The sequence below is a fragment of the Carettochelys insculpta genome, chromosome 1, assembly GCF_033958435.1.
Source record: "Carettochelys insculpta isolate YL-2023 chromosome 1, ASM3395843v1, whole genome shotgun sequence".
Lineage (NCBI taxonomy): Eukaryota > Metazoa > Chordata > Testudines > Carettochelyidae > Carettochelys > Carettochelys insculpta.
The window spans coordinates 364,954,322-364,977,799 of NC_134137.1; the positions used below are offsets into that span (position 1 = coordinate 364,954,322).

Below are 23,478 nucleotides of genomic sequence, written 5' to 3' on the forward strand. Positions count from 1 at the left end.
ATAGCATCTCTTGAAGACCAACTGTTATGAGTAGGTGAATAACCCTTTCTTAGGTTGTTTAATTGTTCTAGGAGGAAAAAGCAAATTTGTAATTCTCAGTTATTTGTCCTCCTCTCTGCACAGAAGTTCATAGCCTTTTCCGTTACCCCAGTGAAGACAGGAATATTTTAGTCAATAGGAATTCTCAGGAGTAAGAGTGACTCTAAAAAGGCCTTTGTAAACTTAAACAGAAAGTAAAGACAGAAAATTCTTTTCTCCCCAACTGCTGCCATTACAAAGTTGATCCCAGATATGCAGTTCTAGCTATGCCATTAGCGTGGCTAGAATCAACGTATCAAAATAGACTTTCTGCCTTTCAGGGATCTTCAGGCTTGTGCCAACATCCCTTATTCCACGCAGTAGCATGGAGAACCAGGGTCAACGGCCAAGCCCAGAGAGATCAGTTTTACCGCATCTTAACACATGGCAATATCAAACTTGGGAAGATCGACTGTGGTGTGGTTGATTGTGCAGTAAATATAGATTTCACCTAAAGCTATCCCTCTTCACAACAGCCTGTAGCCTGTCCATGCAGTCCATACTCCAGCTGGGGAATATGAAAAATCTAGCTGTTTTCAATTTGCCATTTCCAGTCACCCCTGCTGTTCTACCTCATGCTGACACCAGTCAAGATCACTCTTCCTTAGCTGTGCTTACAGTAGTTAAAACTTGACAGGGAAAGCAATTGTAGCAGTTGCAGTTATGATGTAAGGAGAAGTGTTGGTAAGGTGTTAATTTTTTTCCCTTAACTTCCATATTAAGATCAGAGAAAGACATTATGTATGTTTGTACAAATAATTGCTGATTAGAAGGCCAGAAAGAACTATTGTGGTTCCGTCTGAACTCCTGCGTACACACAGGCTAGAAAACTTGCTTGAATAAGTTCCAACTACAGTATCATTTATCCCCACAAAAAGTCTTGATTTAAAAGTTTCCAGATATGGAGAATTCACCCTAACCCTTGGTAAGTTATTCCAAAGTTTAAGTTACCCTTGCTGTTAAATTTGTGCTTCATTTCTAGCAAGAATTTGTTGAGTTTCAAGTTCCAGTCATTGGCTTGTGTTATAACTGTTACACTGAAGAGCCCTCTTATCTACCTAGGGACCAAAAACTTGATAAGTATAGTAAATATGTAAGGCATATCTTAGCACATCTAAAGAGATGATGGACAACTTAGGGAGAAAATCCATTTATAGCCATTTTGGTTTGTTTACAACAGTGCTTTTGAAGATCAGTCACCATCCCCCTCCCTCTTACTGGTGCTCACTCTGAAAAGATATCTGCAACAGCCAATACATAGCTCAGTTTTCTAGAAACAAGTGTTTCGGTTTCCCATTGTGGATCAGCCTATTACATCTTACCCTTCAATGTTTCATCATGCAGGACCTAGGTTCTCCAGCCATAGAAGAACAAGTTGATCAGTCTGCAATAGACGATGGAACTGTCCTTATTGTTCCTTCACCCCATGGTTTTATTCAGACATCAGATGATATAGACAATGAATCTGTCTTACCACTGACAACATTAACAGGTAATATCAGACAGTTGCTTAGTGCTATTGGCCTGGAACAAGATTCGTTAGTTCAGCACACTAGCTGAGCTCCTCTAATCATCCTGTGCATTATAGCCTTTATCCATGGAATCTTCTTGTAATTACCTTTCAAATCATTGTTGTGTTGAAACTTTAGAAGTAATCCTCTTTGGTTTTAAAATAGCTTTCAAATCCTTACATTTAAAGTTATGCATAGTCAGTTTCCCTCCACTGCACCCATGTTAAATGCCAAGTAATTAGTTTTACACTGCCTATGCTGTAGCTAAAAGAACATCTATGGGTGTTAGCAGTTCCTGCCCTTGTGGAAACCACACGGGCTGTGTCTACACTTACGAAAAACTTCAAAATGGCCATCCTAATGGCCAAATCAAAGAATACTAATGAGATGCTGAAATGAATATTCAGTGCCTTATTAGCATGCCACCAGCCATGGCATTTCGAAAATGCTGCATTTCACTTGCCCACAGTTCATCTACATGGGGGTCCTTTTTGAAAGGACCCTGCAAACATCGAAATCCCCTTATTCCTATTGGCTGAATATTCCTTTCCTGTTTCAGCGCTTCATTAGTATTCTTCGATTTGGCCATTAGCATGGCTATTTCGAAGCTTTTCGTAAGTGTACACCTAGCCAGGGTGAGACTTAAGTTATAGATCAGAGACTGATCCACAATTTTTGTTGTGTGCTATTCTGAATACCTTCTGTGGCCACTGCGAGTGGCAGGGGACCATGCCTGCAGACTATCAACATCAGCAAAATATCTTGCTGTTCACCGGCGCATTACCCTGACGGGCCAAAAGCTGCAGCTTGCCAACCCCTGAACTAGAAGGTCTCAAGTAGCTACATTTGAATGGTTTTATTTAAACTGATTCAAACAGTGCATATGTGCTTCTGACGTAAGTTTTTTTACAGTAGTACTACGTTTGAGTCTTTAACATGTTATGGCTCATTTCAGATCCTATATTGCAACACCATGGAGGGGGATCACACATTATTGGCTCATGTTTGGACAGTCCTGGTTCGGAAGATTCAAAGGATGTTGAAGACTTAGTGAGTTGTCACTAAGAAGCAGTAATCATGTCTGCTTGCTAAATGAACCTGTTTGCATCATGTAATTACAGTTGCAACCCTGTACCACCTTCCAAAGAAAGTAGTCAGTCCACATATTTAAACCATTCTTTAGTTAAAATGGCTACAGTGCACTTTCACTGCTCGTACCTCGTTTGTAAAGGGGTACCACCGCTAACTGAAGCCCCGGTTCACGGCTTTTCAGTGAGGGGTTAAGAGTCTCAGTTGCACACGGCTAGGATGCAGTCAGTAATCTGACCTGGCTGTTGCCCATGTCTTGGACTTTATGCACCTTGAAAGCTGGATAGGAGCCAAGGACTATAGGCTTTTGCCTGTTAGTGCAGTGACAAGAATTAGTTTGCACACACAGAGAGTGGATGAGGGTTTGGGCACTGATTGGTTCTTATAAAGTACAGATTTAAGACTTTTACTTTTCCTCCTGAAATTTAGCTGAGGCTCTCGGTGACTTTAGAGGGTGAGGGAAAGGGCAGGAGCAGCAGTTTGCTCTACCAGTATTTCCAGCACATAGGACACTAGCTACAGATGCCTACAGGGTTGTCTAACTGTGCCTGGTCTGAGAAGTCCGTTGCTGGCAATGGATAGCGTTGCAGAAAGAACCACTGTAAAAGATTTTAAACTTTTTTAAAGTTAAAAAAAAATCACTACACCAATTCCAATAAAAGGGAAACGCGTGAGAAAGGGAAGGTGACTGAGGTCCACCAGCAGCTCTTTAAAGCCTAAAGAACAAAAAACCTCTAATCTTCAAAGGCCATTCCAAGTAGGGTAGAAAGACTGCCTCCCTAACTAGCTATTCTCATTATGCTTCCAGCCATTTTTCTGAACATGAGATGTATGCATCACATTACTATTGGGGATGGCAGGCAGGCAGGTGGCGGCGGCACCCATGGCAAGGTCTTGAAGAAGCAGCTCAGTGATAGTTTGGGCCTATGTCCCTAAAGCAGCAGAAAGCAATTCATTTAATGCTTCAGGTTCATAGCAGACACACTAGACTGAGCAGCCTTTTAAGTGTGTGTGTGTGAGTGAGTGTGTGTGTGGGGGGAAGACTATAGAAATTAAAGACTGATGTATAAATTATTTTATTTATTTCTGTAAGTAGCTCTTCATAATCAGAGTTGGTCTTTCAGTCTGTGGTTTTGTTAATGTGAAATTAAGTTGTAGTTCCAACAAAAGGTTGCATAGGGAACAGAAATAATTGTACAGCAGTTTAAACAACAATAAAGTATTTGTCTTATGTAACTGTAAGATGTCATTTATTTATTCTGTGTTACAGATCTTTGCAATGCAGCAGTTATTCATACAATAATAAAAAATGCAGTTTTTTCCAAAATGAAAAAGCTTGTGCCCTTCTGAAACACCAGTAGAGTTGGAATGTACATTCAGTGCAAAGTTAGCTTTAAAAAAATCAGCAAAATGTCATCTCATATGGCAATAATTCTCCCCAACACGAGGGACTTTAGATGTGCATTTACATGAAAATCATGTACTAAAGTATGTCCAGCCAATCCATTTCTTCATCCCTCTCCAGTTGATTAACCTACCCACTTTATTTCTGGGGTGATGCTAAGAAGTCTCGCAGTCATTTACCCACTTCATGGAAGTACAAGTTAGCACATATACATAACATGACAATAGAAAATAAGATGTAATAAATTAGATTCCTGAACTTAGGTTCCAAGTCTCCTTGTCGATACCAGTAGATCTAGAACAGAGAGAGATTTCTGCATTAGAAACAGTGTCAGACTTCATGTGCAAGATACTGTCTATAGTACTGCACCACAGTAAGTGTGCAAAACTAAGAACTTCCAGGATTTCACTTAACCTCCTTTAAATCAGACTAATGAGGAGAGGACACTTAGTTTTCAGTGAGGATTCCACATATTAAGCAGTTAAGAAAGATCACCCACCTGTCTTTCTTGTGGAATGCACTTCCAAGCTGCAGGGAGATGCTAACCCCGCTCACGTATTACCTGCCAGTATCTCTCCTATAGGCTTAAGGCTAAGGCAGCAGTGAGTGATGTTTCATTTTGAGAAATCTTAATTACATAAGAGATGAGACAAGTGAGCTTGCTGTGCAAACACCAAGTCCTGCTTCAGATCTAAATATTAGTATAACTATGGTGGTTAGGATGTGAAAAAGCCACACCCCTGAGCAGCGTAGTTACAGACATCAATGTAGATAATCCTAAAATACAGAAGTGTCAATTAGCCACTAACATGAAAAGGGGAATGTGTATTTCAGTGGTTGTTTGCATTCCCTAACTTTCAAAATTATGGTTAAAGAAATCTGAATTAAATTTAAGAGAAAATCCTTCTAATGAATGCCAGAAAATCCTTAGGTACCTGAGATGCCAATTTTTACTCTGCTTGTGTCCCTCCTCTCCTCTCTTTCCTGTGGCAACTCCCACCAGTGTGGAAGTTAAGTCTTGCCTGTTGTGTGTGAAGACACACCATAGCTAGGGGATCTACAAATTCACAGCCATGAAAACTCTTTCTGAACTGTAAAACTCACCTCTGGCTGTCCACCTCTGATGGCAGCTGAGAGCAGGGGGTGCTATCTGGGTGCCCTGCTCTGAAAGTAGCACCACTGCCAGCAGGAGCACAGAAATTAGTGGCAATAGCACGGCTCCCCTCCAATAGGCTTGTGCTCCTCTTGTGGGTGAGGGTCTGCAGTTTAAGAAACACTGGAGAAATCATATGTACGTGTTGGTCATGGCATAAATAACGAAGTTTGAGATGTGTAACATCTGCGAAATCTACTATTTATGCCATGACCAGTCTGTGAGTAACATGATGTCTCCGTGATTTAAGCAGATCCCCTAACTATAGCATCGTCTTCTGTTGTAGGATATGACCTGTACACTCACTGTAGCACACATAGGGAAAAGCCTATTGTGAATGTGCATCAGCTGGTGAGATGTTGTGGCCTGTGTGCTCAGGAGGGAGCAACAGGCTTGCAGAAACTAGAAGAGATTTGGTCTCCCCGGCACTTGTAGAATAAAGTCTCAAAAGAACAGTATGGCTACCTTGGGAATACCCAGTGCCTCCTCTGAACTTCAGCATTGCCTACCAGATTTCAAGTGGCCCACCTGTACTACAGTCTAGGGAGCCAGTACAGCTAATTCAGTATTCTATTATAAACAGATCTATAGTTGTCTGTATATTTCACGTGAATGTAGCAATACTTACAAGTATGCCAGCAGAAACACTACACAAGAAGATGCAGAAAGCAAAAAATATATTCACTGGTTTTGGAGGTAGTTGAGGAAAGACAAAAGCACTGATCAGAGTGACCTATAAAGAGGAATACAAAGAAGCTAAATGTTTTCTGTGGCCAACCCCCCCACCCCACCCCCCACACACACACTCTGTACCCACTCAGGGAAGCAGAGTTATGAAGTGATCAAGGGAAATGTTTAGGATTCTAATTTGGGTGTGTCTCACAACAACTAAAGTTGTGCCAGCCATGGTATGGAACTAGAGCAAGAGGCATGAAGGACACTGGGGCGTAAGAGGTTGGAAAGGACTAAGGGTATAATTTTTACATAAAGTACCCATAACCACATAGGCACCATCTTTAATAACTGTACAACAGATTAAGGTTAATCCCCTTCCAGTGGCCGACAACAATCCTCTCATTCCACGTAGAAGAACAGATGGAAATGGAAAATTTAAAGGTCACACACATAAAAGATTAAGACAAAAAAGAAGTCAAGTAGCACTTTAAAGACTAATGAAGTAATTTATTAGGTGAGCTTTCGTGGGACAGACCCACTGCTTCAGACCATAGCCAGACCAGAACAAACTCAATATTTAGAGCCCAGAGAACACAGCTCCCTCTCTGTTACTATAAAAGATTAAGGTAGAAAAAGCCATGTAAAACTAACATATTAACCACAGTAGCTCGCCTTCTGGCAGTCCTGAAAGATATCCTGCTACCCTGAGGACTGTTCTCTTCTCCCATGAATACAGGCCTTGCACCATTATCTTGTCACCTCAAGATCGAGTCCTGCATAACTGTATTGAACTGTGACGGCTACTCAAAAGATCCAGCTGTCCGTACAGCATGTGGTTATGCCTATGTTAGGCTAACTAAGCCAAAAGAACTGCTGCAGTGTGTCTCACTCTGCAGCAGCTAATTTACTTCTACGATTCTGGTCATAATTTAAAACACGTAAAAAGTCCCCATCTGTCTTCCAAATCACATCCCCACATATGCTCCATCCGAGCATTACTTTGTGGATGGGTTGTTTTGGTTACCTATCCCTAAGGTGAAGCTCAAGGGAGCTGTGAGGCAGACGGTTCTCTGTGACAGGCACAGCTTTCTATCCTGCCTTTGTTCAAGGACTGGACTTTCCAATACTAGGTGAATTCCCTAATAGTCAGTCTTCAGATGCTACCCTTCATGTTGGCAGCAGCTGCCATCACAAATCATGGTGTAGATTCTTCACTTGGCAGAGAGAATTTAGTTCTTTTAAGAGACGGAGAAGAAAGCACAGTGCAATCGCACAGCGATGGGTGCCTCAAATACATATACATTTCATCCTCCACTAGGGACTCCTGATGAAGAGTTCCTTTCTCATGTGGATTTGGGGAACTTTATTTAAAAAAAAAAAAAAAAAGACTCAAAGCAGCAGCAGAAAATCACACTGCCAAAGGAAATCATGTTCTCCCTTCTCTAAAGACGGAGGGTCTCAAATTACTAGCAGGCCAGTATGCAAAGGATGGAAGCCTTAGCACTAAAATCTGGGCCCACTCAAGTCGGTGGAACTTTTGCCATCAAACTTCAACAGACTCAGGATTTGTACCTTAGAGAGAAATTAAATGCAATTTGAGAAGTGGAATACTTACTACAAGCAGCAAGAATGTTAAGCTGCCAACAGCTAAATTGATGATTCTGTCCTGGAAGAAGAAAAGGAGAAAGTAAAACACTTGGTTGTCTCATTTATAATCTTAACATGTGAGTAGTGTGTGTATTACAATAACATGTAGAGGCACTGCCAGAGATCCAGGTGCCATTGTATTATGCACTGTACATACACAACATGTTTGAGGGTCTTAGCCCTCAAGGATCTTACAGTTAAGTACACCAGACAAACCAAACATTTTAAATTCCATCCTTCAACTCTAGGTGATTCTACTGTGAAATGTAATGAAGTTACAGTAGAGAGCTTCTTTCTACTGAGAGCAAGACTTGCTAACTTAAGAGACAAAAGTAAGGGTTGAAAGGAATAGAAGCTTACAAGCCCTGCAACCCCATTCTGTTTTCCGTATATCACCCATGTTTATTTTTAAACACTCGACTTTCCTGTGTTACCGTACCTTTGTACCTGTGACAAGCCACTAAAACAGCAGGAGTGCATGGAACTCATGTCACGAATCATGGGTAGTTAGCAGGAGTGAGTAGTGTAAATGATTAGCATGAGTGAAATTAACTAAGTTGGCTGAACAGAGGCTCGGAGCCAGTGCCCCAGTGGATTATGGACTTGTTTACCACTTTCAGAACAAAAGTGTGTGTGCTGAGAAAAGGAAAATTTGTACAAAAGGAGGCCAGGTCCCAGATAAAAAGATAACAAGGAAGAAAACGACCAAGGACGCTCTGTTGCTCTTTGCTTGTGGCTGAGGCAAGCAGAACTGGGGTGATGTAAGTAGGATGTGCCAAAACTAGTCATGGGCGAGCACCCCACCTGGATTGAGGGGTGTGACCAATGAACCCAACACCGCTGCCTCTAGACCGCCTCCTACCAAGAAGATAAATATTACATCAATTGCTACACAAGTGGGACTTCATCAGTGCAGCATAATGGGGGGGGGATGTGCTCATTGGACTCTCGCCTCAATCAACTAAGCAACATTACCTGGGGTCTGGCTAGCCTCAGAGGATGAGTGAGTGAGTGAGTGAGTGAGTGAGTGTGTGTGTGTGTGTGTGTGTTTATGAATGTATATGCAACACTACTTTTGATTTGTTTTCTTATTGTTAACTATTCAATTTAAACCTGTCTTTTAAAATGTTCCCATAAGTGTATGCAACAAAATATTTTTGCTCCGGAAATTAATCATTCTTTGAGTTCTTATCTGGGATCTGCTGCCAGCATCATCAACTGTGTAGCAATGCCTGTTTTGTGACACTCACATACCTTTGGTATGTAGAATCTTTATTACTAGCATTGATGGAGAAGATAAAAACCCAGCTTGAAAGACTTAAGTTTGTAGGCTTGGGGAGATGCACCTACCACCGTTGTACTTTGAAACCAAAGATGATCTGTTACACACCTCCTTGGGACGCACATGAGGTTAGAATCACACCTCAAAATAAGGCAAGGGTGAAGACTACAGAATGGTAATATTCAAATAATTAATGAGATAAATGTTTAAAGAGTTACATAGAGGAGTACATCTTTAAACTAGAGAAGATTTTTATATCTGTCAGGACCTGAATCAGCTGATTCTACAACTCCTAGCTGCACCTAACAGTTCGCTTCTCTGCCTCGCAAAGATCTGAAAGATCATTGAAACTAATTGACTCCCTGTCTGCTGTTTGCTTCAATGTGCATTTGGGATTTTACAGACACACACACACACACACACACACACACACACACACAGAGAGAGAGAGAGAGAGAGAGAGGCTAATGAGTGTATATTAATGTAGCCCCCAAAAATAAAATGTCTAAGGGATTAGGTCTTAGACCCACCATCACTGGGAGTCTGCATATGGGGCTCAAATACAGACACTTCTGAATATGGCTTTTCCTGTGTAACAGCTGCACTGCCATGAAGCACCCAGAAGTCTTTCACCAGGACTTCATGCAAGCCTTAGCCAAAAAGTTTACATACATCACTACTCAGAATATCAAATGCCAAGGTGTGAGGCAGCAAAGAACCATCTCATGGCTCTAGGTTGGTACCAGCTCAGGGAAAGGACCACCTACAAACTCATCACCACCACTTGCAGCAGCATCTACACTGTCCTGACATAATACATCCAGACACTGATCCTGCTTACAAAACCCAGTCTAAAAAAGGCAAGCTTCCTCTCCACCAAGCACCCAGCTCTCCAGTACACACCCTGCCTCCCTCTCCGCTGCTGAGCTCTTCCATTTCTTCCCAACCAGATTTTTTCACCAGCTGGTTTTTCAGGTTCCCCACCCGCCTTTACAATGGAAGCAGCATTCTAAGGATTAATAGTGATATGGGCACTTTTGTCAGTATGTCTAATCTCTGCGTCCATGGGTCCAACACAAGCTCAAAATGGTGCGATGATCTGGGGTTACACCATTAGATTAAAGTTGAAGGTATCTGGCATGCTCAGTTCCCAGAGGAGCACACTGTAGAATGCGGGGAAGGAGGAGGACTACAGCCTGCAAGCTGCATCCCACCTAGTGGACCTTTGAATCCAGCCCTTGCGCTCTCACCAGGGGGCAGGGTTGGGCGCTTGCCCAACTCCAGTACTCCAGCTGGGGAGCAGGATTGGGGACTTAACTTTCCTCACTGTGCACATGTAGCAGCAGCTACACAGGGCTCCCCAAAGTAGGGGCAGTCAGGGGCTCTGCATGCTGTACCAAGAGCTGGTTCTGCCGCTCTCATTGGCTGGGCACTGTGGACAATGGGAGCTGGAGGAGCAGTGCTTGCAGACCTGCACTGGAGCTGGAGTTGGGGACCAGCTACTGCTTCCAGGAGTTGCTTCAGGTAAGCACTGCCCTGTTCTGCATTCCTGTGCCCCCCGCCCAACCATCTGCGCCAGTGCTGATCCCTCTCCCGCCCTTCAAGTCCTTCAATCCCAGCCCCGAGGACCCGCCTGCACCCCCAACCTCATCCTCCCTAGCTTGATCCCAGAGCTTGCACCTCCAGTCGCTGCCCCACACCCCTGCGCTCCGATCCCCTGTCCCAGCTGAGTGCAGACCTTTGTCTTAGTCCCAAGCACCCTTCTGCAGCCCAAACCTGGAGGTTTCTTTGTGTGCCGGTCTTTAATTGGCGATGAAACTTCAGTTCCTGGGGGGTTGTCAGCCCTACAAGGGAGGTATTCCAAGGGTTAAAAGCACAGGCCTTGGAGCTGAAGACCTACATTCTCTTCCTGCCTCCACCACAGATGAGCAGAATGACCCTAGACAGGTCACGTCACTTCTATGTAAGAGTTTCCACATCTCCAGTACTTAGAGATCTGTTTGCACTATAAGCACTGTCACTCAATGTGTGCATTGCTAGGCGCACCTCTGGATTTCAGCACTAAATGGGCTGCTACCTTGGATGTGAAACACCTGCTCTGCTCAACCAGTGCACAGACCCATAAACAGATACCCAACCAATAGATGTTATAGGGAGATTTTAAACAAGCAGAACAGAGAAGTGACCCAATTTCAAACCTGGCTCCCTATCCGCTTGCAGAAACATGCAATGGGATCACTGGGGGACAAACTATTTTGTGTCTCTTCATTTTCTACCCCCCTTACACTGAGGGTACCGTGTCAAACATGGAGGGGGAAAGCCTCTTATCACAGCAGTAAAAAGAACAATGTCAAGTATCTCAGATGTAGGCAGTGGGAACAGCCATTAAGCTTCATAAAAGAAAAAAGGAGACCCCATGTGTTTTGTTCCCAGCATACACCCAGAGAAATTTGTTTCTCCCAAACACTCGTGCAGAAAAGTTGCAATGCAACCATACTGTATTCCTTAGGATTCAGAATGAAAGCACAGAGAGAAATCAGGCTGCTCCCTAAAACAGAAAGGCACAACCTAGAGTATGTTAGACTAGCTTGGAAGACCTAACCCGCTCAGTAGGGACTCGCGAAATTGACCTGTCAGGAGTTGGCATCAACCCCTGTTCCCCTCCTGAGATGCGAGCAGTAAGGAAGGTTGACAGGCGAAACTCTTCTTCGCTGAGGACGGCCAGGTAAGTCGATTGCAGATTCATCGATTCTAGCTAAAAAACCGCCGTATTTGTGTATCTGCAATTGACTTTCTTTCCCTAGTGCAGACATAGCCTCAATCCACAGGACTGACACTGCTAGAGCCAGAGAGCCAGCACAGCCCTACAGAGCCCTGTAGGGTGCAAGCAGGATCAGGAAAAAACAACCCTGAAATCTAAAGTGACAGCGTACGATCCAAGGCACCATTTTGAATACACCAGAATATTGATATGCAAAATTGCAACATGGTCTTTTCATGTGGGTTGGGATGAAAGAACAGTCATCGGTCATGATTTTGCAACAGCAACTAGTAATTTGGGGTAATTAACTGGCTTTGAGGGCCTTATCATACTCAGCATTTTCTTAAAGTCAGACCCTTTTATAAGATCTCAGGTGAGGCACCCAAAAAGGTGAGGCACCCAAAATTAGCAGCTGCTTTTGAAAATAGTAATAAGAAAACCCTTTGCCCATTCATGGAGTCAGACAAGACTTCTCCTCCTGTTTGTGCATCAAGTTCTATTCAATCCTAAAGCGATGACATTGCAAGGCATTTTCCTGGGTGTGTGTAGGACTGGGGAGGGAGGAAATCCATCATGATCAGGCACCCGTGAGACAGCTAATCAAAGACTGCACAAGATGAAGCACAGCTCCTACAGACAAACAACTAAGTTTTATCCTACGCATGGAATGAGGCAGGGGTCCAATGGAAGAAAATCCTGTCATGTACGATCACAGACTCATAGAACACTAGAACGGGAAGGGACCTCAAGAGGTTATCAAGTCCAGTTCCCTGCCCTTTTGCCTGAGTTAACAATCTTCATGTTCCTTTAATGTAGTTCTTAGTGTGTCATATTTTAAACACACACACACACACACACACACACACACACACAAAAGCAGAAATTTTACCAAAAAGTGCAGCCTAAATCAGTTAACCAGCTTGGAAAATTTCAGCCCACAAAGTTGAAGTCTGGTAACCAATCCACTGAAAACAGGGTCTCGTGCAGGAAAGTACCAGACAACCTTAATTATAGGCATTGCTATCTGATCCTCCCAGGATGTGGGGGGGGGGGGCGAGGTGGAAAAAGATTTAAAAAAATAATTTTTAAAAAAATCCAACGAAGAAAAACAGGTTTTTATTTTATTTAACTAATAAGTTCTCTCATTTTAAAAAAAGTAAAAACTCTTAAAAATGAAATCCCAATTTAATATAAAATGTATTAAGGCCCAAACTATTATAATCTCTTAGAACATTTAACTAAAAAAGTTACTATGTTGTTTACATTCCAGTTACCATCCGAATGCAACCTGACACAAATGAAGTGCACAAAATTTATGTAGTCAATATGCATTCACTCATACAACTTTCATTCACTATTTTCTAACATATTATATACAACAATCTGAAAATATTAAGTTCTCTAACTGCTTACTAAACACACACACACACACACACACACACACACAAAATATCTGGGATTTGAGTGCCCATGGAGAAAAAAAAAGAAAAACAAAAAACAATGATCAGCCAACTGCTGCTCAGCAACAGGCAGGAAGGGGCGGAGAGGGTGCAGGAAGAGGCGGAGCTTGGGCAGGGAACACTCAGGAAGGGGCAGAATGGGAGCAAGAAGAGGGTGGGCAAGGAGAGGGCCTTGGGGTGGTGTAGGTGTGGAGCACCCACACGGACAAAAGGAAGTCAGCACCTGTGGTAGCCATGACCCCTCGGAATAGGGCACGGTTGCATGGAAGCATTCTCTGGGACAACAAAACCTACAGATACTTGAAGCTGGCCACTTGACAAGTGAATCTGCTTCATTTTCCCATTCTCCCAGTTCTTCACAATGGTCACTCCTTGGGATGGGAAAGCAGATGACTGGTCACTGAACCAGCATAAGCTGCTATGCTGTTATAACTGTGTCCAGACAAGGGCTTCTATCCCTATGGCCCTGCTTAACCAACCTAGCTGTGCCAGTGTAACTTTTCCAGTTCTAACAGAGTTGCACAGGTTGATTTCTATAAGAGTTAGGAGTCTTCATGCAGATAAGGATCTGCACAGCATTGACAAGAGCTTGACAACTTGAGGAACCAGTCTGCCACCAGGCACACCGTACCTGCCTATGGGACTCAGCTTGGCAAGGAGTAATCACCATGTGGGCATGTTTGCACAGGCTGTAGCAGGCTTAGTTCTAATCACTGCTTTAACAGCTTACATGTCTATGCTGTACACCAGCAGCACTCCCTCACTTCCGATGCAGTTGTGGCTGGCCCAGCACCTCTGTTAAACCAGGTCCATGATATCCTTCAGTCCAGGTGATTGCAGCTATGCTTTACCAGCCGTGAGCCAGCTCCCCGGCATGTCACGGGCTGAGCCCCTGCTGCCTGCAAGCAGGAGCAGAGCCTGTATCTTGACATCAGTTCACCCACCACCGTCAAAGACTAACAGACTTCTTTTCAGCAGCACACACAGAATAGCAGCCGGGGGAAGAGGGAGTTAAAACTGTAAAGGGATTCAAGCAAGTACAGAGCCCAATGCTGGAACTGCCCTGGCGGTTGAGCTAAATGCTCCTCCCGAAATATTTAAGAGCCAAGAGGACCTTTAATGATTTAACTCGTCATCCCAAACGGTCAGTGCGCCCTCGGCCTTTCTGGAACAGATTCCCACCATCTCCTTCCGTCCTGGGTGACTGGCACGATGCAGTTCTTCAACAAGATCCCCATCTCCCCTTCACCAGGAGCTCCCTGACACACTGGCTGGTGGGCTCAGCTGCTGCGGAGCACGACACAGCACTGCGAGATCATCATAGTGCCTAGAAACGCCGGTCTGGACCCCACACACTCCCACAGAGCTAAGCGCTTCAGCAAGAGATTCTCTTCCCTCAGCCCAGGAGCCCACTCATCCAAGGGCACCCAGGCTTCTGTGGAGTCAAGAACTGCCACTACCACATCACTTTCAGTTACCACCCCACCCCCAGGAACTAGCAGCCTTCCAAGCACTGTTAACATGGCAACTGGAGACGCTCCCAGTGAGAGAGAACCTCCCAGAATCACACAGACTTGGACTTTAAGGCCTGCAAGGACCATTGTGACCATCTAGCCTGACCTCCTGCACATTGCGGGCCACCAAACCTCAGCTGCCCATGCTTGTAATAGACCCCAACCTCTGGCTGAGTTACTGAAGTCCAACAGTCATGATTTAAAGCCATGGCGTCCAATACACTCGCCACATGTGACAAACAGGACACTGTGTTGCAGCGAACATGGGGTGGCCAACCCACAGCTCTCCAGCTGCATGAGGCTCTTGCAGTCTTTAAATGCAACTCCTCCTGAAAGCCACACGCAGGGCGTGCTGTCCACCCACTCCGCGCATGGCCCCCACTGCTTGATGGGAGAAGCACGTGGTGGCAACAGCTCTGGGGAGTCACCAGGATCGAATTAGAATGGGGGGATGGGGGTACTTGGCTCTGGGGGAGGAGGAGGGCATTTATTTAGATAATATGACATGGTGAGCATGGAAAGGCGACAACCACAAGTGTGGTGCTCTTTGAATTCCTATGGGACACTGCTGATTTAAAGACTGCAAGTTACAGCAAATCCACCATTTACATGACTTTAAATCTGCAAAAGATCTGTGTCACATGCTGCAGAGGAAGGCCTTGGTAGAGTGTGATACCGATCAGGCCATCCTTGATTGGTACTGTACAAATTTGATTGATTTTTAGGGTACAAATCAAGGATGGCCCGATCGGTACCACACTCTACCAAAAGCCCACTGATCGCTATACTTACCTACATGCTTCTAGCTTCCGTCCTGCACGCACAACTAGACCCATTGTTTACAGTCAAACCCGTAGGTACAATCACATTTGCTCTGATCCTACTGACAGAGACTGAAAACTACAAGATCTTTACCAAATATTCACAAACCTGAATTACCCACCAGGAGAAATAAAAAAACAAATCAACAGGGCCAGACCAATAGCCAGAGACCAGCTACTCCAAGATAGGCCCAAAAATGCCAAGAACAGAACACCACTGGTCATCACCTACAGCCCTCAACTCAAACCACTGCAATGCATTATTAAAGACCTACAACCCATCCTTAATCAGGATGCCACACTCCAGAAGGTCCTAGGTGACAGGCCTGTTCTCTTCTACAGACAACCTCCCAACCTTATGAGGATTCTCACCGACAACCGCAGTTTATACTGCAGGAACATCAGTCCTGGAGCTTTTCCTTGCAACAAAGCTCATTGCCAACTTTGTCCACATATCTATCCTGGAGATACCATCACTGGACCTAACCAGGTTATTCACAGAATCTCAGGCACATTCTCATGTTCCTCAGCTAACATCATATATGCCATCGGCTACGTCTACCCTAGCCAAAAACTTCAAAATGGCTATGCAAATGGCCATTGTGAAGTTTACTAATGAAGCACTGAAATACATATTCAGCGCCTCATTAGCATGTGGGCGGCCGTGGCACTTCAAAATTGACGCGGCTCGCTGCCGCGCGGCTCATCCAGACAGGGCTCCTTTTTGAAAGGACCCCTGCTACTTCAAAGTCCCCTTATTCCTATGAGCAGATGGGAATAAGGGGACTTCGAAGTAGCTGGGGTGCTTTCGAAAAGGAGCCGTCTGGACGAGCCGCACGGCGGCGAGCCACGTCAATTTTGAAGTGCCGCGGCTGCCCACATGCTAATGAGGTGCTGAATATGTATTTCAGTGCTTCATTAGTAAACTTCGAAATGGCCATTTGCATGGCCATTTTGAAGTTTTTGGCTAGTGTAGACACGGCCATTATGTGCCTACAATGCCCAGATGCTTTGTATATTGGACAGACTTCAAACTCTCTTAGACAAAGAATTAATGGGCATAAAACAGACATAAAAACACTCCTGATTCACCAACCGGTCAGTCACCACTTTAATGGAGTGGGCCATTCTGTTAATGACCTGAAAGTCTGCATCTTACTAAAGAGGAATTTTCACAACACTTTGGAAAGAGAGGCTGCTGAACTCTTTTTTATATTCAAATTCGACACATTAACATGTGGTTTGAACCGGGATGGGAATTTTTTAGGTCATTATAGGGGCTCTTTTGCATACTTGACTTAATCTAATTCTTGACTCCGCCCCCCGCACCTTCTGCCTCTCTACTTGCTGATTTGCTCACCTTGATAACTATTTTTGGTTTTCTGTGCCTTAAGTATTGAGTCTGTTTTGGTATGGCTATGGTCTGAAGAAGTGGGTCTGTCCCACGAAAGCTCATCACCTAATAAATTATTTTGTTAGTCTTTAAAGTGCTACTGGACTGCTTTTTTGGTTTCGATAATATATAGACTAGCACGCCTTCTCTCTGTTACTTTTTCTTTCTTTGTTTTCTTTTTATTTATATAACTCACTTCAGCTCTGCAGAACTACAAAATAAATCAGGGCAGGAGAGAGCCAGAAATCCAGGTCATGATGAATCTAGGCCAGAAGAGGAGGGACTGGAAAGGGTCACAGTTTTGGCATTCTCTGCCAATTAAAGAAAAGGCTGCTAACTGCTGGCTTTTACTGAAGAGTGCCAGATGCTGCACTTTCAATTAAGAAGGCAGCAGTTAAGGTGTTGGAATTCAAGCCTAGCTCTTTTGTCCTGCACAATGGCCAAGTCCTACCAGCTCTGCTCCAGCAATTGTCCAGGTTTTAAAGAGGCACCTGTCATGCCTCGGGGACCCCACAGCATGAATAAGGAATTTGGTGCCAGCAGTGCAGGGATCCTGTCAATCCCACAGCTCTCACACAACCCATCACAACCTAGCTGGCAAGACAAGGAAGTAAGGAAAGGGGGAGAAGAGCAATACCTTAATCACATGTATTATATTTGCTGTGCTCAGGCAAGGTTCTACCATGTTCCTTCTGTCCCCACCCCTCCCCTCAGCCGAACCCCCACACATGCACCGTACCAGCCTCTCCCTGGCCAGCTCAGAGCCCGGCCCATACACTTTGGATGTGTGTTACAACATATTTCTGTCTAGAATTGTCTTCCAGCCCAACCTCCACTTGCAAGCGAAGCTGAAACAGGGCCTCTGGTTGACATACGACACTTGCTAAGCCTGGTCTACCTGCCGTGCCCTGCAAATCTGCGGAGACCCACTTTATATTCCTGGGGATCTGCATCAGCAGATGTGCCTGCAGATCACCCCAGCTCGTTTTTGCTGATACAAATGCAGATACCAATTTTGTATCTAGAACCCTGCAAATTTGCAGATACCTACTTTATATGCAGGGGTATCCACATCTGCGGCTACCCCCGCTACGGATGCAGATATCTGTGAATCCTTTTTGCAGATGCGGATACCAATTATGCATCCGTGCAGGACTCTACTGATATTTCTTTGATGGCTCCGGGTAAAAGTGTATCCATTTTATTAATTCTCTGCATGTCGCTCACACCCCGTCACACTTGAGAGAGGCTGCAGTGTACAGAAACTGAGGTGTATCCAGATCAGTAGTTTGGAAACCTGCTAGTGGGCCTCCCAGTCTTCTCTTGCAAAAGCCACCTGCGCCCTTATAAAAGAGTCCCGGATGCATGTAGCTAGGCTGTGTACTACCAGTACCCAAAGTTACAAACAGTTATTTGGAATATAAATGTGTCCAGCTGATTTCTTATTGCCTTAGTGTCACTTAAAGAGTAAAGCAGAGGCCAGCACTAGGTATTCAAGTCTAGACAGGGTCCCTCCAGATTTGAGTCACGCTGGAATTTTACCTAGTTTGCTGCCCACCCTTGGACCTGCCCTAAGGGTAAACGGAGGACTTTGGCACTGATCAAAGAGTGCACCAGGGCTATATAGGCCTGCACACACTCAAAACAAAGGGCAAGAAGTTAATGTGGTGTGAAGAGTTTTTAAACAATGGAGACCCCAGTCCTCCCATCAGCTCCACGTTGAGCCCTTCTGCAGCCAACCAGGCTACACACAGGGGGTCATTGCCATGGTTTGCAGATCAGGGTTAAAGCTGGGGAGAAGTTAAACAGAAAATTGTCATAAAACCCCTTCCATTTTCTATTACCCCCTGAGATGGGGCTAAACAGATTGTCCTTTCCAGCTGTCTCCTCTTTCCCTTGGAGACATTCACTGCACGTTTACCCCTTACATTGGCAGCACAGCTGCAGTTAGCTTGTCTGACACTTTTTGGTTTCTCCAGGGAATGAGGATGGCAGAATGCAACCAGTGCTCTTTCTGGAGCTTGCTACATTTAGAGCACCCGCAAGGCTATTGTCCCAGGGCTCTCACACAGTCAGCAGTTAACTATAATTTTCATGATGCACAGTAACAGATCCTTGAATGTTGTCAAGTGTCAGAGGGGTAGCCGTGTTAGTCTAGATCTGTAGCAGCAACGAAGGGTCCTGTGGCACCTTATAGACTAACAGAAAAGTTTAGAGCATGAGCTTTCGTGAGTTAACTCACTTCCCTCCCTGTGGCTCAATGACTGATTAAATATTTATCCCCAGTCATTGGGCCAGAGAGAGAACAACTCTGTAGATCAGTGATGAGGGCACTCCAACCCCACCCCATAGAGAGGGAGACCTGGAATCCAGTCCCACCACTCAGGTTACTCCTTCATTTTCTAAATCCACAGTAGCACAACTTGAGAACTCCACAATCAGTGTAGCTCCGTGGTGGTGAACTCTCCTCGAAGGATTTGAACTGGGGTCTACCACTTTCCCCCCACCGCCTGCAGAAGGGAACTGCACCTGAGATTTCGGAGTCCCAGGCTAAGGCACTAAACACTGGGGTAGGATTCCTGAGATGGACTCCCCTCACTCCACCTCCTCTTCCTCTGCTCTGAAGGGAAGCCAAGCCTGCATGCAGCCTCTAAGCCTGAACATAACATAAGAACATAAGAATGGCCATACTGGGTCAGACCAAAGGTCCATCCAGCCCAGTATCCTGTCTGCCGACAGTGGCCAATGCCAGGTGCCCCAGAGAAGGAGAACAGAAGACAATGATCAAGTGATTTATCTCCTGCCATCCATCTCCTGCCCTTGTTCTGAAGGCTAGGGCACCATACTTTATCCCTGGCTAATAGCCATTTATGGACCTAACCTGCAAAAATTTATCGAGCTCTTTTTTAAACCCTAATAGAGTCCTGGCCTTCACAGCCTCCTCCGGCAAGGAGTTCCACAGGTTGACTGTGAGCTGTGTGAAGAAAAATTTCCTTTTATTAGTTTTGAACCTACTACCCATCAATTTCATTTGGTGTCCCCTAGTTCTTGTATTATGGGAAAAGGTAAATAATTTTTCTATATTCACTTTCTCCACACCGTTCATGATTTTATATACCTCTATCATATCGCCCTCAATCGCCTCTTTTCCAGACTGAAAAGTCGCAGTCTCTCTAGCCTCTCCCCATATGGGACCCGTTCCAAACCCCTAATCATCTTAGTCGCCCTTTTCTGAACCTTTTCTAATGCCAATATATCTTTTTTGAGGTGAGGAGACCACATCTGCATGCAGTACTCAAGATGTGGGCGTACCATAGTTTTATATAGGGGAAGTATGATATCTTTTGTCTTATTATCGATCCCTTTTTTAATAATTCCTAACATCCTATTTGCTTCACTAACTGCCGCTGCACACTGCGTGGATGTCTGCAGAGAACTATCCACTATAACTCCAAGATCCCTTTCCTGATGTCGTAGCTAAATTTGACCCCATCATGTTGTACGTGTAATTTGGGTTATTTTTTCCAATGTGCATTACCTTACACTTACCCACATTAAATTTCATTTGCCATTTTGCTGCCCAATCACTCAGTTTGCTGAGATCTTTTTGTAGTTCTTCGCATTCCCTTTTGGTTTTGACTGTCCTGAACAACTTGGTGTCATCTGCAAACTTTGCCACCTCACTGCTTACCTCATTTTCTAGATCATTGATGAACAAGTTGAACAGGATCGGTCCCAGGACTGACCCCTGGGGAACACCAGAGTGGGTCTAAAAGGCAATTTAGGTGGCTAACACTTTTCATCCCTCAGTGTGTGAATAATGCCAAGGCTCTAGACACCAAAAGCGAGGAAGCAGAGCGCATGCCCAGAGGCAAAGCCTCCGCACTGAGTAAGTTTAGATACCTAAGGGGACAGGGAGTTTTATGGGCTACAGGGGAGCCAAAACTAAGATTTCAGCATCTAAACCCTTTCCAGTGTAGGTACCTTAGTAACTTGTTGATCAGGGCATTAGTGCCTCACAATACAAATAGCATTGCAAGAAGTAGCTCCCACCACTCATTTACGATGGATTTAGTTCTGCCTTAGCGCTCCCTCGGAATGCAGCCCACATCTAATTAATCCTCCCCATACCCTAGCAAATAGGTATCACCACCATTTCACAGGTGGTGGAGCTGAGGTAGGCAGCTTGAGCGACCTGCTCAAGAATTCATGCTCCCTTATAACTCGCAAGTTACAGACTTCCAGTTCCGCACTCAGACCCCAACTCCGAAGTTCAATGGTCTCAAGAAAGAGAGTCAGAAGCAGCATTCCTGGTAAGCTACGTGCTGGTGCAGCCACTCAGGGGAGACTCCAATGCTGTCGATTAGCAGAGCACCCATAGCCTGTTACACATTTCTCAGTGGAGAAATTTATTTCAGGCATGGATGAAAAAGATTAAAGGGAACATTGGTCAGCGGCAAATTTTCCCCCTATCCTCTGAAATAATCCCACTAACCCAGAGAATTCTGATGTAAATTTGGCATGGCAAAGTATTTTGCCAAGTTGCTACAGCACAAAGAGCCCTTTATTAGAAGACCCCACAACACGGAGCAACTAACACCATGTGCTAGGCATATGCAGTTGGTAGGGTGACCAGATGTCTTGACATTAGGGTTTCTGTCTTATATACGCAACTCTACCCCCTCTGCAAAAAAAAAATTAAAAGAAAAGATGATTTTTCATGCTGCTATCTCGGCATCCTTGCAGCTGGGAAAGTCACATCCACCTTGCACAATCACATGTTCATTTATGAGGAGATGACCCTGTGTAAGACAACCTATCACAACTCTTGTGCTGACCTGGGACCCTACAAAGGCTCTGAAGAACCCTTCAAACTCTGCAACTAATTCCAGTGGCTGGCCTCTGTAAACCAAACAACAAAATCCCTTTTCAGTGTCCTGCCTTCTAGAGGCTGGTTGTGAAATCTGTGACGTGCTGCTGTGGGTGTAGGAGTACCTTTATTGGAGCAGCTCAACTTTTATTTGAAACAAAAAAGTCGGGGGAGATGGGAGTTACTAACTGTATTCAGAGGATAAGTAAGCTACTTCTACACAACAATACTCCACATACTGCTTACTCCACGTAGTGCTTTCTCCTAACTCTTGAGGGTTGCTATCACAGCTTCCGAAAGGAATGAGGCCAGATCTTAGATGGGGAAGGGGGCATCAGAGAGATCTCCTTCAAGCAGAAACAGGTCTTACCCTTGCTGAAGTTTCTCCAAAGAGAGGTCTGTTGTCCAGTCCATGCGTGCCGTAGGTTCTGGTTGTAAAGTCCTCCATTCCCCTGCCCCCGAAGATCAGTTGTGACACTCACATGCTCGAAGAGATTACCTCAAAACAAAATCATCCCTGTCTCAAGAGGCCTTAAGGCCATGGCACAGTATGTATGAGCAAGAGTTATTTATGGAAAACACATCTCTCCTGGCTTTGGGTGCTACATACAACATGTGGCTCAGAGCCAAGGATCCAAGCCTCCACTCCAAGCTTTCGCTTTCTTCTTCATGTTCTGGAGCTGCTGCCTGCCAGAGACCCACACAAATGAGAAACATTGGACCTTTTTGTTAGTGCTAGGGCTGTGTGACTGATTCATTATTGTTTATTTCTTCTAATTGAACTACTCAAGGCTGTTAATGCAGACCTTCCCCCGCCCCTTCCCTGCTACCCCAACAAAAGCTCTTTTATTTTAAAGATCAATTAAACAAAGCTATCTTTCTGCAGCTGTTGCCCCGACCCCATCCCAGTTCAAAGCTGAAGAGCTGAAGTGGTGAGTCTTGTGAGAATGCAGCTCATGCCCCCAGCTGCCTTCTTCTCCTACTGGATCCACTCCTGGGACTCACCTCAGCAATCAGATTAGACTCAGTGCAGGGTATTTATAGGAAAAAGGGATGTCGAGCAGAGGTGGCAACAGAAAAGACTGCTTGCCTTCCCTTCTGCTAGAACGTGTTTACTGGGAGGAGGACTGGTGTATTTTTTAAAGAGAACCCTTCAGAATTTCATAATAAGAGTAAACTACGTGGTTGACCTACGATTTTTGTTCCCCTTCGATTTTAAATCAAGCCGCCACAGCCCGCAATAAAAACTTTGATTCATGTTTCAACTGCTTCCTCTGCACTCAGCAATGAGCTCCCCCACCCCTCCCGCAAGAATAACCCTTCTTTTTCCGGAGATCTGCAGAGACCTGAGCAAAAGGGGGAGGGGAAAAGAGTCAGACACCAACCCTTTCTCTTCCCTCCCACCCCCACCCCGACAGCCACCACCGCCACGACCCGCCGCTCCGCTTCCATTCATCCATCTCTTGAAAGATGTATTTGTCTCTTTAGAGAAAATTACAACCAACGCTGAAGACCAAACAACGAGGCAACCCCGATCGGAGAAAAAAAAATCCGGGATCACTTTCCCTTCCGCTCCCCCTGTGCCAAAAGTGCACCCCCGGCCTCTGCTGTACACACCCCAAACGTGAAGCCCACCCCTTCCACACACAGGGCTGAGCCCCCTCTGGGGAACACGTGTCCAAAAGGCCACAACAGCGAACGTTCGGAAACAGAACCTTAGCGTTGCTTAGATTCCATCTCTGCTACTTACCCCCGTAGCGTGGCCCAGAGCAGCTAAAGCAGATACAAGCACCCTTAATCCCCTAGCCCTTCACTGGTT

General features: G+C 44.9%; 2 protein-coding genes across 2 annotated transcripts in view; one reads left to right on the forward strand and one right to left on the reverse strand.

The window, feature by feature from the left end:
• Positions 1-3,902, forward strand: part of DMTF1 (cyclin D binding myb like transcription factor 1) — an 88,427-nt gene extending 84,525 nt beyond the window's left edge. The window contains exons 16-17 of the mRNA XM_075017543.1: positions 1,423-1,570; positions 2,545-3,902. Of these exons, the coding sequence (XP_074873644.1) occupies positions 1,423-1,570; positions 2,545-2,654 (258 nt within the window). The 3' untranslated portion in view covers positions 2,655-3,902. The remainder of the gene's footprint in view (positions 1-1,422; positions 1,571-2,544) is intronic.
• A 17-nt stretch (positions 3,903-3,919) lies between these two features.
• Positions 3,920-23,458, reverse strand: TMEM243 (transmembrane protein 243). Its single transcript, XM_075017556.1, has 5 exons — positions 23,410-23,458; positions 22,030-22,346; positions 7,527-7,577; positions 5,865-5,969; positions 3,920-4,377 (listed from the first exon to the last, which is right to left on the reverse strand). Exons 2-5 carry the CDS (start codon positions 22,105-22,107, stop codon positions 4,255-4,257), a joined length of 357 nt encoding a protein of 118 aa, XP_074873657.1. The 5' UTR covers positions 22,108-22,346; positions 23,410-23,458; the 3' UTR covers positions 3,920-4,254.
• Positions 23,459-23,478: the final 20 nt, after the last annotated feature.

Excerpts from the sequence above, each read along its gene's own strand:
- TMEM243 (XM_075017556.1), bottom strand. The coding sequence starts at position 22,107 with ATGGAGGACTTTACAACCAGAACCTACGGCACGCATGGACTGGACAAC. Across the intron at positions 5,970-7,526 it reads TAACATTCTTGCTGCTTGTA|GTCACTCTGATCAGTGCTTT; the intron begins GTAAGTATTCCA and ends TCCTCTTTATAG. Across the intron at positions 4,378-5,864 it reads GTGTTTCTGCTGGCATACTT|ATCTACTGGTATCGACAAGG; the intron begins GTAAGTATTGCT and ends TCTCTGTTCTAG.